The following is a 15,120-nucleotide window of genomic DNA, read 5'->3' on the forward strand; positions in this document are numbered from 1 at the left end:
CACAACACCCAATCCAGAATATCTGATCCTCTAGTGAGCTCTACCACGAGCTGGTTTGAAAAGCCATCGCATAGGCACTCTAGGAATTCCCCCTCCTGTAATACACCACCTTCCTGATGTTCCCAATCCACCTGCAAATTGAAGTCCCCCATGACTATTATAACATTGCCCTTTTGGCATGCATTTTCTATTTCCCACTGAAATTTGTAGGCCACGTCCTTGCTGCTGTTTGGGGGTCTGTATACAACTTCCATCAGGGTCTTTTTACCCTTGCAGTTCCTTAGCCCTATCTACAATGATTCAACAGCTTCCAACCCTATATTATCTTTCTATTGATTTCATTTCATTTTTTACCAACAGAGAAACGCTGTTCCCTCTGCCTTCCTGCCTATCCTTTTGATACAATGTGCATTCTTGGACATTAGCTCACAGCTACAATCTTCCAGCCTTGATTCGGTGATGCCTGCAACATCATACCTGCCAATCTGCAACTATGCTGCCTTCAGATATAACGCCTTCAGTCCTGTATTCACCCTTTTCAATTTTGTCGGCCTTTTACATTACAACTCATCCTGTTGACTGCAATTTTGTCCTGCCAACAGCCCCTCCTCACTACACATTGCCTCTATTTGTAAATCAGCTACCTCATCTTCAGCACTATTTCCGCCTTTCCTACGATACTACTTGCATTGAAATATAGGCAGCTCAGGACACTAGTTGCACCATGCTCGACCTTTTGATTCCTAACTTTGTCTGAGATCTTATTAACATCTGCCTCCACGAACTGTTCAGGTTTCCCATCCCTATTTGACAAGGCCGTGCATGGGAGGTTGGGCAAGTATGTTCAGTCATTTGGCATTCAAGATGTGGTAGTAAATTGGATTAGGCATTGGCTTTGCAGGAGAGGCCAGAGAATTTTATTAGATGGTTGCTTCTCTGACTCCACACCATACTGTCTGCACTTCCTTCCCATTTCTTGTGCTTCTGCCATCTTTGTTATAGATAAATGACCGCAGTCAATTGCCTATTGTTTAAGTTGAACCTCAAGAACTGCAGTCAACAAAGGGGATAGTTATGATGTCAGCATAGCTCAAGCTAAACCTGACTCTCTTGCCTGAAGATACATAAAGTGGGAGAGCAATATGTCAGCTGTAATAAGTCAAGTTCTTGTTTGCTTTATCAGAGTGTATCTTGTCACGTGTTCAAGAAGCCTGGACAGTTTCATTGCCTCATTTGAAAAAAGCTTTTTCACACAACAGATATATTGACTGCTGTTGGTTGCTTGGTGTTGGTATAAATTCATATTTCAATTTAGCACTATGCCCTAATTCACAGGAATGGCATCAATGTGTGATTAGAGTATGGGAGTTATACTGGCTAACACTGTCCTACAATAGTAAGTGGCAATAATGCGCGGGCTGGGCCCGGATACAACATGATTTCTTCAATCTGGATTTCTCATGATATGCCATATACAGAAGTATCACATTGCTTTTCAACAACTATTACACACTTCAAACTAAGTATAAGCTGCTTAGTTTATACCAGGCTGCTCCACAAGGCGAGGGAAGAGATTGCTAAGCCTCTGGCTAGGATCTTTATGTCCTCATTGTCCACGGGAATGGTACCGGAGGAGTGGAGGAAGGCGAATGTTGTCCCCTTGTTCAAAAAAAGGTAGTATGGATAGTCCGGGTAATTATAGACCAGTGAGCCTTACGTCTGTGGTGGGAAAGCTGTTGGAAAAGATAGTTAGAGATAGGATCTATGGGCATTTAGAGAATCATGGTCTGATCAGGGACAGTCAGCATGGCTTTGTGAAGGGCAGATCGTGTCTAACAAGCCTGATAGAGTTCTTTGAGGAGGTGACCAGGCATATAGATGAGGGTAGTGCAGTGGATGTGATCTATATGGATTTTAGTAAGGCATTTGACAAGGTCCCACACGGTAGGCTTATTCATAAGGTCAGAAGGCAAGGGATCCAGGGAAGTTTGGCCAGGTGGATTCAGAATTGGCTTGCCTGCAGAAGGCAGAGGGTCGTGGTGGAGGGCTTACATTCAGATTGGAGGATTGTGACTAGTGGTGTCCCACAAGGATCTGTTCTGGGACGTCTACTTTTCGTGATTTTTATTAACGACCTGGATGTGAGTGTAGCAGGGTGGGTTGGCAAGTTTGCAGACGACACAAAGGTTGGTGGTGTTGTAGATAGTGTAGAGGATTGTCAAAGATTGCAGAGGGACATTGATAGGATGCAGAAGTGGGCTGAGAAGTGGCGGATGGAGTTCAACCCGGAGAAGTGTGAGGTGGTACACGTTGGAAGGACAAACTCCAAGGCAGAGTACAAAGTAAATGGCAGGATATTTGGTAGTGTGGAGGAGCAGAGGGATCTGGGGGTACATGTCCACAGATCCCTGAAAGTTGCCTCACAGGTAGTTAAGAAAGCTTATGGGGTGTTAGCTTTCATAAGTCGAGGGATAGAGTTTAAGAGTCGCAAGGTAATGATGCAGCTCTATAAAACTCTGGTTAGGCCACACTTGGAGTACTGTGTCCAGTTCTGGTCGCCTCACTATAAGATGGATGTGGAAGCATTGGAAAGGGTACAGAGGAGATTTACCCCAGGATACTGCCTGGTTTAGAGAGTATGGATAATGATCAGAGATTAAGGAAGCTAGGGCTTTACTCTTTGGAGAGAAGGAGGATGAGAGGAGAAATGATAGAGGTGTACAAGATATTAAAAAGAATAGATAGAGTGGATAGCCAGCGCCTCTTCCCCAGGGCACCACTGCTCAATACAAGAGGACATGGCTTTAAGGTAAGGTGTGGAAAGTTCAAGGGGGATATTAGAGGAAGGTTTTTTTACTCAGAGAGTGGTTGGTGCGTGGAATGCACTGCCTGAGTTAGTGGTGGAGGCAGATACACTCGTGAAGTTTAAAAGACTACTAGACAGGTATATGGAGGAATTTAAGGTGGGGGCTTATATGGGAGGCAGGGATTGAGGGTCAGCACAACATTGTGGGCCGAAAGGCCTGTACTGTGCTGTACTATTCTATGTTCTATAAGAGAGCTCTGGGTTAGCAAGATATTATGTGATTACAAGTTCATTGTAATCAATTATGAGGAACTGAGGATCAAATGGTTATAATAAGTAATTAATTTCCACCACCCCAGGGGGGCGATATCTCCCACTTTAAGAAAAACTAAGCTTATCATTTCTGATGTTTCTTCTCCAAAAGATTATATTTACAGTTGGTAGAAAATCAGGAAAAGTGAGTAAACTAAATTGTGTTTCTACAGGTACTTATGAATTTCTAGAATGGTGATGCTTGCATTGAGGAAAATTATTTCTGAAACTGAACTAATGGATAAAGATTATTTTTCTCCATCACTAGACACTCTACTTTGGAGTATGAAATTAACCAAAAAGCTATAGAAAAACAAGATCATATTCCAAGCAGTTACATTCCAGTTGTTGGTGACCTTTGCTTGGCACTCTGTACAACAAACAGGTAACAATCAGACAACTTTATAAACCTTTCTGTAGCTTTTTTGTGTATGTCAAATGGGTAAATGTTTAATTTTTGTTCTCATTCTAAAACCATTATAGTACACATAATAAACCCAACCCAGATTAAAAAAAGTGAGGCGCTGAGGTGTAGATCTTCCTTTAAAACAATTTTATGAGAAAACTGCATGAAACTGCTATGAAGCAAAAGCTTCTTACGGGTTTTACAAATTATTTTAATCTATGTTGCATCATGCTAATCCAATAAGATAAATTTAAGTTTAAAAAAACAAATAGCCTGATGTACCATAAACACTAGGTTTTGCAAGCTGTTGGAACATGTCTGACCACGGCCCTCCTTTGCTACTATGATGAGGCCAAGCTCAGACTGAAGGAGCAACTTCTCATATTCCAGTTGGGCAGTCTTCAACCGGATGGCATGAAAATCATTTTCTCCAACCTCTGGTAATTTCTCCCCCCTGCCCGTTCTCTTTTTCTCCATTCCCCATTCTAGATACCCTTTCACCCCTTCTATTCTCCATGCCTGCCTATTACCTCCCTCTGGTTCGCCCTCCATTCCCTTTCTTCCATGGCCAACTGTCCTTTCCTATCAGATTCCTTGTTTTTTTAGCCCTTTACTTCTTCCACCTATCCCCTCCAAACTTTTTCATCCTATCCATCTCTTCTCCCTCACCATGTCTTACTTTTCACCTGCCCCTCCCGTCACCTTTTTCTCAATTCTGTCCCATTAATTTCCAGTTCGGATGAAGGGTCTCGTCCCAAAACATTGACTGTTTACTCCCCTTCCTAGATTCTGCCTGACTTACTGAGTTCTACAAGCATTTTTTGCATGTAGCCTGATGTATCATTTCGATTTGTGCTTCACTAAGGTTGCTGTGCCTTCCCCAAGAACAGTTTCAGCAGAAGAATTCTGGGGTTATTTAGAGCAGGGGTTCCCAACTTGGGCTACAGACCCCTCGGTTAATAGTAAGGGTCCAGGGCATAAAAAGGTTGGAACCCCTGGGTTAGAAGAATATTTTGATCCGAAAACTAACCTTGAATATTCACAGTACTGAATATTCATCCTCTAACAAAATGCTCAGCACATGTCACTGTTTTTAGGCTTGTGTATTCCTGCTGCTAAATATTATTATGGCCATGTGGCCACTTCTTAAATGTCTGATTTAATTATTAGATTATTAAAATGGTTAAAATTAAATAAATAAAAATAAATACAATTAAAAATTATTGTAATTTCTCAAGTCCAAGTGAGATGTGTCATTCTATGTTTTGATCCTGTACGGTTAAAATCAAAGGTACTGCCTTAGGCCAAGTTCATTTGAAGGTCTAAAAGATACGGTCCTCATTCCCTAATTGCTTTTGAAAGAATAATACCAACTAGAATACAGGGAATGAATGCTTTTTTATAGTATTGTTTGTAGGTTAGCCATGTTACGTGCTCTGTTTCGAAAACTATCAGTTGAGGTTTCCTTAGTTTTCTTAATCTCCTTTCTTAAAAAAAATTGAAGTCAGTGGGTGGTGTTTACTTGGATTTTCAAAAGACCTATGGTAAGGTGTTGCACATGAGGCTGCTCAACAAAACAAGATAGATACAAAAATAAGTTGAAGATTGGGTGACTAGCAGGAGGCAAAGAGTGGGAATAAAGGGAGCCTTGTCATAGTCATACTTTATTGATCCCGAGGGAAATTGGGTTTCGTTACAGTTGCAGCAACCAAGAATAGAGCATAGATATAGCAATATAAAACCATAAATAATTAAATAATTGTATGTAAATTATGCCAAGAAATAAGTCCAGGACCAGTCTATTGGCTCAGGGTGTCTGACTCTCCAAGGGAGGAGTTGTAAAGTTTAATGGCCACAGGCAGGAATGACTTCCTATGACGCTCTGTGTTGCATCTCGGTGGAATGAGTCTCTGGCTGAATGTACTCCTGTGCCCAACCAGTACATTATGTAGTGGATGGGAGACATTGTCCAAGATGGCATGCAACTTGGACAGCATCCTCTTTTCAGACACCACCGTCCGAGAGTCCAGGTTGGCTGTCATGACTAGTGGTGTTCCACAGGGTTGGGACCACTTCTTTTCATGTTATATGTCAATCATTTGGATGGCAGAATTGGTGGCTTTGTGGCCAAGTTTACGGATGATACACAGATAGATGGAAGGGCAGCTAGTGTTGAGGAAGCAGGGAGTGTGCACGATGAGTTGGACAGATTGGAAGAGTGGGCTAAAAATGGCAGATGTAATATAGAGTAGGGAAATGTATGGTCATATACTTTAGTAGAAGAAATAAAGGCATGGATTATTTTCTAAACTGAGAAAATTCAAAATTCAGTTGTGCAAAGGGACTTGGGAGTCCTTGTGCAGGATTCCCTAAAGATTAACTTGCAAGTTGAGTCAGTGATAAGGAAGACAAATTCATGTTAGCATTCATTTTGAGAGGACTAGAATATAAGAGCAAGGCTGTGAAGTTGAGGCTTTATAAGACATTGGTTAGACCACATGAGTATTGTGAGCAATTTTGGGCCCTTATCTAAGAAAAGATGCATGGTATTAGAGAGGGTCTAGAGGAGGTTCACAAGAATGATTCCAGATGAAAGGGTTAATGTATGAGGAGAGTTTGTTGGCTCTGGGCTTGTACTTACTGGAATTTAGAAGAATGGCGGAGACAGGGTTGGGGGGGTGGGAGGAATCTCATTGAAATCTATTGACTATTTAAAGGTCTGGATAGAATGGATATAGGGAGCATGTTTTCTATCAGGCAGCTGTGGAGGCCACACCACTGAGTGTATTTTAAGTGGAGGTTGATAGATTCTTGGTTAGTCAGGGTGTCAAAGGTTACAGGCTGAAGGCAAGAGAATGGGATTGAGAGGGATAATAAATCAGCCGTGATGAAATGACGGAGTGGACTCAATGGACCAAATGGCCTCATTCTGCTCCCATGGTCTATTTAAGGTGGTGTAGAGTGAGAATTTTATCGGTGGACTCTTCAAACAAGAACTGCCATGTATTATTTGTGGATTTTGGAACATCCAGAAGGATTTCTTCGGACAGAATTCAACCTTTAATGACAGACGTTCCTGCACTTCCTTTTCAGGTCAGTCTAATCATTACTAATGGCATCAATGTAGACAAATTGTTTGACATGACTTACATATTTTAACCTTTTTAGGTTGGTTATGTGGTTAATTTAGCATACAATATATAGAGGGATATGGGAAGCAAGAGGTGAAATTGATGGAGCTTTGACATAGATTTCTGATTCTTTGAACCATTGGTCATATATTAGAGGACTTGAAAGATGGCTAAAGTTGTACCTTTCTTTAAGAAGTGCTGCAAGGACAAGACAATGAACTACAGGCTGGTGAGCGCTGCATCAGTATTGGGAAAATTGCTGTTGGGGACTCAGAGACATGATTTATTTTCATTTGATCAGCAAAAGACTGATGAAAGATAGTCAGCATAACTTTGTGCGTGGGAAATAGCATCTCACAAATTTGATTGTATTATTTTTAAAGAGAGGACCAAGAGGATTGATGAGGGCAGGATGACGGATGTTGTCTGCATGGATTTTAGCAAGACCTTTGACAAAGTCCCTCATAATTGGCTGCACCATAGGACAAGTTGGTAAAATTAATTAGGTGATAGGAAACAGTGGGGGTTGTGGAAGATTGTTTTTCATATTACAAGCTTCTGATAAGTGGCATGCCACAGGAATCTGTGCTGGGTTCACTCATTTCTGTCAGTGGCATGATTAGTAAATTTAAAGATGACACCAAATTTCGAGCACGGTGGACAGAAGAAAATTGTCCAAAGTTGTATCTGGATACTGATCAACTGGAAAAGTGGGCAAAGGAATACCAGATGCAATTGAACCCAGATAAGTGCAAAAATAATGTATTTTAGGAAGTTAAACCAGGGAAGGGTATACACTGAATGGCAGTGGTGATACAGACAAAGTGTTGAAGAAGGTGTGCTTGTCTTCATCAGCTGATGAACTAATGAATTGAATACAATAGTTAGGATATGATGTTATCTTGAGAAAGTGCAGAAAGGATTCAAAATGACTTTACCAGGACTGAAAGACTTGAGTTATAAGGTGAGACTAGATAGGTTGGGGGTATTTTCCCTGGAGCAAAAGAGGCTGATGGGCAGGCTTATAAAATTATAAGAGACATAGAAAAATACAGCACAATGTTGTGTCAAACCAGTTATCAAATTACCAACTAAACTAATCCCTTCTGCCTACCCAAACAAAGTTCAAAGTAAATTTATTATCAAATTACTTGCATGCCATCATATACAACCCTGAGATTAATTTTCTTGCTACAATTCACACTAAATACAAGAAACACGATAGTTCCGTTATAATAGTTTCAACAGTTCCACTTAATATCAGAGAATATATGCACTATACAACCTGAAATTCTTGTTCTTCAAAGACATCCATGAAAACAGAATGCCCCAAAGGATGTGACAGTAAAAACGTTAGAACCCCAAAGCAGCAGCAAGTCATCAACCCTCCCCCTCCCCAATTACTTAAGCAAAAAAAAGCATCAGCGCCCTCCACCCACCAAGCAAGCAATAGCAAAGCCCCCAAGAAAGACCGTGATCTGCACTATGACAAAAACAAATTATTCACCCAACAATTCAACATACCCAGGCGCGTGTGCTGTCTCTCGCCCTCCCTCTCTCCCTCCTCCCCCCCAATAAAGGGACAGAGAGATGTCACCTTTCACTATGAGAGGGGAGACATAAACAAAACAGCTCACTGATTTACCATGTTCAAGTCTGATGTGTTGCTTTCTTCCAAGATTTTCTACTCGAGAATTGGCAACAAACACTCCCCCACCAATGAGGGCAAGAGAGAGAGCGCACGATTTGCTGAGTACAAAGACCCCGACAGCTAATTCACTGTTCCTGATGTTCCGTTTTCTCCCACAATGCTTCAGTTGGTGACACCAGCATTGAATTGACTCATCTCCAGGGCTGCAAAGCCTTGGAACCTCGAAGGCATGCTCGTCTTCTAGGCAATGTCCTTGCAATATTGAGAAAACAGCCACAAGAACTGATTTGAGTGTAGCTCCAGGTTGGGGTCTTTGACAGGACCCCATCCACCTTGAAAAGGGAAAAGAAGCATTAAAGGTAGAAACAAGGCTTTTTCCACAGATGAGCTCAAAGAAGTTGTTGTCGAGCGGCATTATAGCTCCATGCACATCCACCAGTGCGTGAAAGACGACAAACAGTGCAAATACAAAAATAAAGAAAGAAAAAATAAGAAATAATAATAATATAATAAATAAGTAATAAATATTGAGAACATGAGATGAAAAGTCCTTGAAAGTGAGTCCGTAGGTCAGGGGAACAGTTCAGTGATGGAGTGAGTGAAGTTATCCCCTGTAGTTCAAGATCCTGGTGGTTAAGGTGGTAATAACTGTTTTTGAACCTGGTGGTGTGGGTCCTGAGGCTCCTGTATCACTTTCCTGATGGCAGCTGTGAAAAGAAAGCATAACCTGGATGGTGGGGATCCTTGATGATGGATGCTGCTTTCCTGTAACAGCGCGCCATGTAAATGTGCTCAATGGTGGGAAAGGCTTTCTTGACTACTTTTTGTTAGATTTTCCGTTCAAGGGTATTGGTGTTTCCATTCCAGGCCATGATGCAACCAGTCAATATACTCTCCACCACACACCTATAGAAGTTATTCAAAATTTTAGATGACGTGCCAAATCTTTGCAAACTTCTAAGAAAGTAGAGGCACTGTCGTGTTTTCTTCATGATGGCATTTCTGTGCTGGGTACAGGGCAGTTCGTCTGAAAAGATAACACTGAGGAATTTAAAGTTACTGATGCCCTGTTAAGGATTGGCTCATTGGCCTCTGGTTTCGTCTTCCTGAAGTCAGTAATCAGCTCAATATCCTTATCCCTCTACTTTCATCACATTCATATGGCCTCCACCACCCCAGGCAGCGCATTCCAGGCACCCACTACTCTGTGTTTAATAAAAAAAAAAAAAATAACTTGCCCCTCATCTCCTTTGAATTTACCCGTATTCATTTTAAATGCATGCTCTCTGGTATTAGACATTTCAACATGTCTACTCAATCTCTGCCTCTCATGACCTTATAAACCTCTCAGATCTCCCCTCAGTGTCCACCACTCCTTAGAAGATGACCCAAGTTTGTCCAACCTCTCATTGTAGCATATGCCCTCTAATCCAGGCAGCATCCTGGTGAACCTCTTCTGCAGCCTCTTCAAAGCCTTGACATACTACAGATATTGCCTTACTGAGTCTTGTAAAGCTGCAACATAATTTCCTGATTTTTTGAACTCGATGCCTCAACTAATAAACTAATAAAGTTTAAAGTACATTTATTATCATAGTATGTATGCAGTATACAACCCTGAGATTTGTCTTCCCACAGGTAGCCACAAAACGAAGAAACATCATAGAACCCGTTCAAAGAAAACATCAAATGCCCAACCCGCAAGAAAAGGAACAAATCATGCAAACGGTAAAAAATGAGCAAAAATCACCAAATATAAAACATCAAACCCCAGAGACATTGAAACAATATAGGAATGTTCACTTTAGTTCATTTCAGTCCAATTTAGTGCTGTCGTTTGTTGACTGTAGACTACAGAGTTGGTCCGCTAGTCATAGAAAATAGCAATCTTAAAAAAAGGAGTGACCAAAAACATACAACATAAACTGCAGAGTTCAGCCACAAACCAGGTTGATTAAACCTTGCCCAAGACCCAAGACTTCAGCACCATCCACCAGCAGCATCAAGCAAGAGGGACAGAGAGACAGGTCAAATGCAGGCACCCTTTTCCGAGAGCTGCGAGAGAGGGTCCGGTCAAACGCATGTACCTTCCTCTGGCAGCAGCAAGTAAGAGGGAGGGAGAGAACAGTCAAATGCAGGCAGAGAACAGTCAAATGCAGGCAGATATTGCTGAACACATTCTCACCTCGTACTCTTGTTCTCATTGATTTCAGTCTTGCTCGATACTTTGATTGGCGAGGAATCGAGTCGATCATGGGTTCAAGTTCTATCTCCAAGCTTGGAGACAGCAAAGCACCAGGTTGCTCAATCTGCTCGAAAATACGCAAACAAAATGTAAATTACAGGTTCCAATAGTAACTGATCCTGTGCTAATTCCATATTCTTTATTTGCATCTATTTAGCTGATCTGATCTCTGAAGTTCGAGTAAAAGTATTTTGGTTCTCCTTTCCCCTTAAAAAATACTTACTTTAGGAGCAAAATTTCTGATCAATTCATACCATATCAGGCACAAATTCATTAATTCTGCAACATATTAGGGAAATGATCAGAAATTCTGTATAAATAACTTGTATATAAACATAAGTGAAGAAAATATTACAAAAGAATTTCTGATTTATGTCCTCAGATTTGTCATATATTTTGAATGAAGGACATTTTCCTGTTTGTAACTCTTTCCCGGTAGTCAATGAATAACAAAATATTTAGTATAAATGCCCAGATGAGGGTTTGGATCTACCAATTTGGTATGGTATGTTTTTAGTTCTGGCAACAGTATGTGGAAGTGCATGTTCCATTTAGCTAATTACAGTAAATAATATGTAAAAAAAAGATGCATGATTTGTGCAACTCGAAGGAATCCAGATATATTAAAAAGACTCACATAAGATTTCTCCATGTATTTGCATTCCCCAGGTAGCCTCTTTGTACATTCATGACCACCTTGATACAAGTGATTATTGTATGTCATCTGGTTAGACCATGAGCTTTACTATTCTTTGCCCCTCCTTCACTCCCTGAATTTGTTTCCAAACTACTATTTCAACCAGGCCAGTGGATTATTAGCCTTCCGCTCACTGCCTGAAAAGGTAGCAGAAGCAAAATGTCTCATCACATTTGAAAAGTGCTTGGTTATGTATCTGAAAAGCTGTGAGCTGCAGAATTATTAATCTATGATTGAATTAAACTGAGCACCTGTCTTTAGAACATGTTATGCCGACTGGTTTCTTCCTACTGCATGAATTTTCTTCATTGAATTCTTTAAATTGTTTTTAGCATATTTGAGGTCCTGTCCTTCAGCCGTTTGACTTTGCCTGTTAGTTTTCCAAAATGATTGTTAATTATTATGACTGTACTTCATTGTTATGCTATTTATTGTAGGCTATGTGCTGCTCACTACTTGGCGTAAACGCTATGGGAAAAAACTGGAATTCAGAGATTAAGGAGTTAATATGGACTAGTTTTCAGGGCAAGGAACTCCAAGTTAAAGTTATTGAACAGAATAGAAATGAATCAAGTGAGTTGATATCAAAATTATATAGTAGTTGTATTATATATTTCAAAATGATAATTAGCCAGTGGAGTTTTCTTAAATTTCAAATGAATTTTCTTAACATTATTGAAACATTTTGACTTGAAGTTTGCTGTATTCAGGTTGTTCTTCCCCTAGTGGAAGTGAAGGTAGGAGAATTATTTTATTTTGAATCATGGATGTATTTTCTGAAAATGTCAGTTGATTTGAGAGTTTTTAAAATGCCTCTTATGAGTAAAATGTTAGGTCTGCATTAGCAATCATTATTTGAAATCAATATTCTTTTTCTAGAGGGAAATTGCAGATAACCATTTGAACTAAAGTTTCAAGTAGCCAATGAAAAATTTTGATTGTAATCTTAAACTACTTAAATATTATGGATCACAGAATATGAAAGTTTACTTTTTGTTCCTCCTAAGTGTATGAACCAGTTCTTTCGATTTTACAGATGTTTGTGAATTGTTAATCTTATATTATACATATGAGATTAATGTTAACCTCTAAGACAGTTTGTTGTAGTACTTTTATGGGTCTTGGAGAAAAGATACTTGGAAAGGGGGTTGGAGATCTTTTTTCTTGAAACACAATAGTCTGTGTGTGCAGTGCTCCAAAATCATTTGGAATTCATCTAGTTCCAAAGAAAGAACAATGTATTGTAGGAATTGCATGTGCCAACATAGAGGAGAATGAGAGTTATGCTTTTGAGTTCAGATATTATTGTAGCAAACTTTCCACATTATTACTAGAGCATGAAATGTATCATGTGCTCAGAACTACTCTGTTTATGTATCAATTTTACTTAGTACAGTTGAGACAGTATTTAAAATTCTTATCCCTTAGGAAGCCTTAAAGAGATCACAAATTATTTTCATTCAACAACTGTTGAATAAATATCAAGTTGTTATTTTGACCCTGCTTCATAAGATTAAAATGGCTTTTGTAGAAAGTGACTGAATATCTTGTCCAATTTCAGCTAAAGGAATCCATGGTCTTTAATTAAAAGAAGAACTGCACATCACAGAGTCAAGCTATTTGACCAATAGCCCATGTTAGTATTTATTTTGCATTAATCCACTCCCTAGCCTCACTCCATCAATTTATAATTCACTTAGAATCATAGAAAAGTATGGCACAGGCCCTTCGTCCCATCTATTCTGTGCCAAACCATTTAAACTGCCTACTCCCATTGGCCTGCAGCTAGACCATTGCCCTCCATACTTCTTCCATCCATGTACCTGTCTGAACTTCTCTTAAACACTGAAATCACCAGTTGTGCTGGCAACTTGTTCTACACTCTCATGACCTTCTGAGTGAAAAAGTTTCCCCTTGTGTTCCCCCTTAAACTATTCACCTTTCGCCCTTAACCCATGGCCACTAATTGTAGTCCCACCCAACCTCAGTGGAAAAAAGCGTGTTTGCATTTACCCTATTTAAACCCTCAGAATTTTGGATACCTCTATCAAATCTCCCCCCAGTCTTCTATGTTCCAAGGAATAAAATCCTAACTTATTCAATTTATCCTTATAAGTCAGGTCATTTAGTCCCAGCAACATCCTTGTAAATTTTCTTCCTGTACTTTTTCAACCTTATTTACATCTTTCCTGTAGGTAAGTGACCAAACCTGCACACAATACTCCAAATTAGGCCTCACCAATGTCTTGTACAACTTCAACATTTCCTGTACTCAATATTTTAAATCAGATTTAATATCACCGGCATATGTCGTGAAATCTGTTAACTTTGTAGCAGCAGTACATGATAATAGAGAGAGGAAAAACCCATGAATTACAGTAAGTATAATAGTTAAATTAAATAATAAGTGCAAAAAAATAGAAGTAAAAAAAGTAGTGAGGTAATGTTCATGGGTTCAATGTCCATTCAGAAATTAGGTGGCAGAGGGGAAGAAGGTGTACCTGAATTGTTGAGAGTGTGCATTCAGGCTTCTGTACTTCCTTCCTGATGGTAATAGTGAGAAGGGAGCATGTTCTGGGTGCTGGGGATCCATTGAGCTGCAGCCAGACCAGAGCCCTTCATGATGATGGATGCCACTTTTTTGAGGCACCGCTCCTTGAATATGCCCTGGATACCATGGAGCCAACTGCCCATGATGGAGCTGACTAATTTTACAACTCTCTGCAGCTTACTTGTGCAGTAGCCCCTCCATACCAGGTGGTGATGCTGCCAATTAGAATGCTCTCCACATTACGTCTGTGGAAATTTGCGAGTGTTTAGGTAACATACCAAATCTCCTCAAATTCCTAATGAAGTATAGCCGCTGTCTTGCCGCCTTTATAGCTGCATCTATATGTTGAGTCCAGGTTAGGTCCTCAGAGATATTGACACCCATGAGCTTGAAGTTGCTCACTCTCTCTACTTCTGATCCCACCTTCAATGAATTATGGACAGGGACTCCCAGATCCCTTTGTTCCACTGCACTTCTCAGTGCCCTACCATTCACAGTGTAAGGCCTACCGTTCGGACCTACCGAAGTGCAATACCTTGCCCTTGTCTGCATTAAATTGCACCTGCCATTTCTCAGTCCAGTTTTCCAGCTGGTCCAGATCACACCGCAAGGTCTGTGATGGTCTTCCTCACTGTCCACTACACACTCAATCTTGGTGTCATCTGCTGATCCAGTTAACCACATTATTGTCAGATCATTGATGTACAGTAGATCAGGGGTCCCCAACCTTTTTAGCACTGCGGACCGGTTTAATATTGACAATATTCTTGTGGACCGGCTGACCTGGCGGGGGTGCGGGGGGAGGGTTGCCAACGGACGAGTAGCAGTCAAATACGTCGTGTTTACCCAGCAAAGACTACAATGACCATCAAGCCTTCCGCAGGCACCAGTGCGCATGCGTGACCTGCGCATGTGTGTACCAGCTGATTTTTTTTTTCCCCCTGCAAATCAGTTTTGGCAATTCCATTCGGGGGGAGGGGTTAATCATGACTGGATTACAGGGGATAAGTGGCTAATACACTCAATTTTGTTTCTAAAATGATTTAACTAACGAATTTAATATTAAACACACAGTGCATATTTCCTCGCATGAATATAGCGATAAGTCAATTATCAGGGGAGGAAAGGGGAGCTTAAAGTAAGTGTTGAACGAACTTCCAGTAGAAGTGGTAGAGGCAGGTTCGATATTATCATTAAAGAAAAATTGGATAGGTATATGGACAGGAAAGGAATGGAGTGTTATGGGCTGATTGCAGGTCGGTGGGACTGGGTGAGAATAGCGTTTGGCACGGACTAGAAGGGTAGAGATCGCACGTTTCCG

General features: G+C 40.5%; 1 protein-coding gene across 1 annotated transcript in view; it reads left to right on the top strand.

Moving 5' to 3' along the window:
- tdrd12 (tudor domain containing 12) overlaps nucleotides 1-15,120 on the top strand; it is a 197,954-nt gene that overhangs the window by 141,896 nt on the left and 40,938 nt on the right. The window contains exons 27-30 of the mRNA XM_072279710.1: nucleotides 3,387-3,503; nucleotides 6,476-6,617; nucleotides 9,945-10,034; nucleotides 11,686-11,821. Coding sequence (XP_072135811.1) covers nucleotides 3,387-3,503; nucleotides 6,476-6,617; nucleotides 9,945-10,034; nucleotides 11,686-11,821 — 485 coding nt within the window. The remainder of the gene's footprint in view (nucleotides 1-3,386; nucleotides 3,504-6,475; nucleotides 6,618-9,944; nucleotides 10,035-11,685; nucleotides 11,822-15,120) is intronic.

Source organism: Mobula birostris, chromosome 15 (assembly GCF_030028105.1).
Source record: "Mobula birostris isolate sMobBir1 chromosome 15, sMobBir1.hap1, whole genome shotgun sequence".
Lineage (NCBI taxonomy): Eukaryota > Metazoa > Chordata > Chondrichthyes > Myliobatiformes > Myliobatidae > Mobula > Mobula birostris.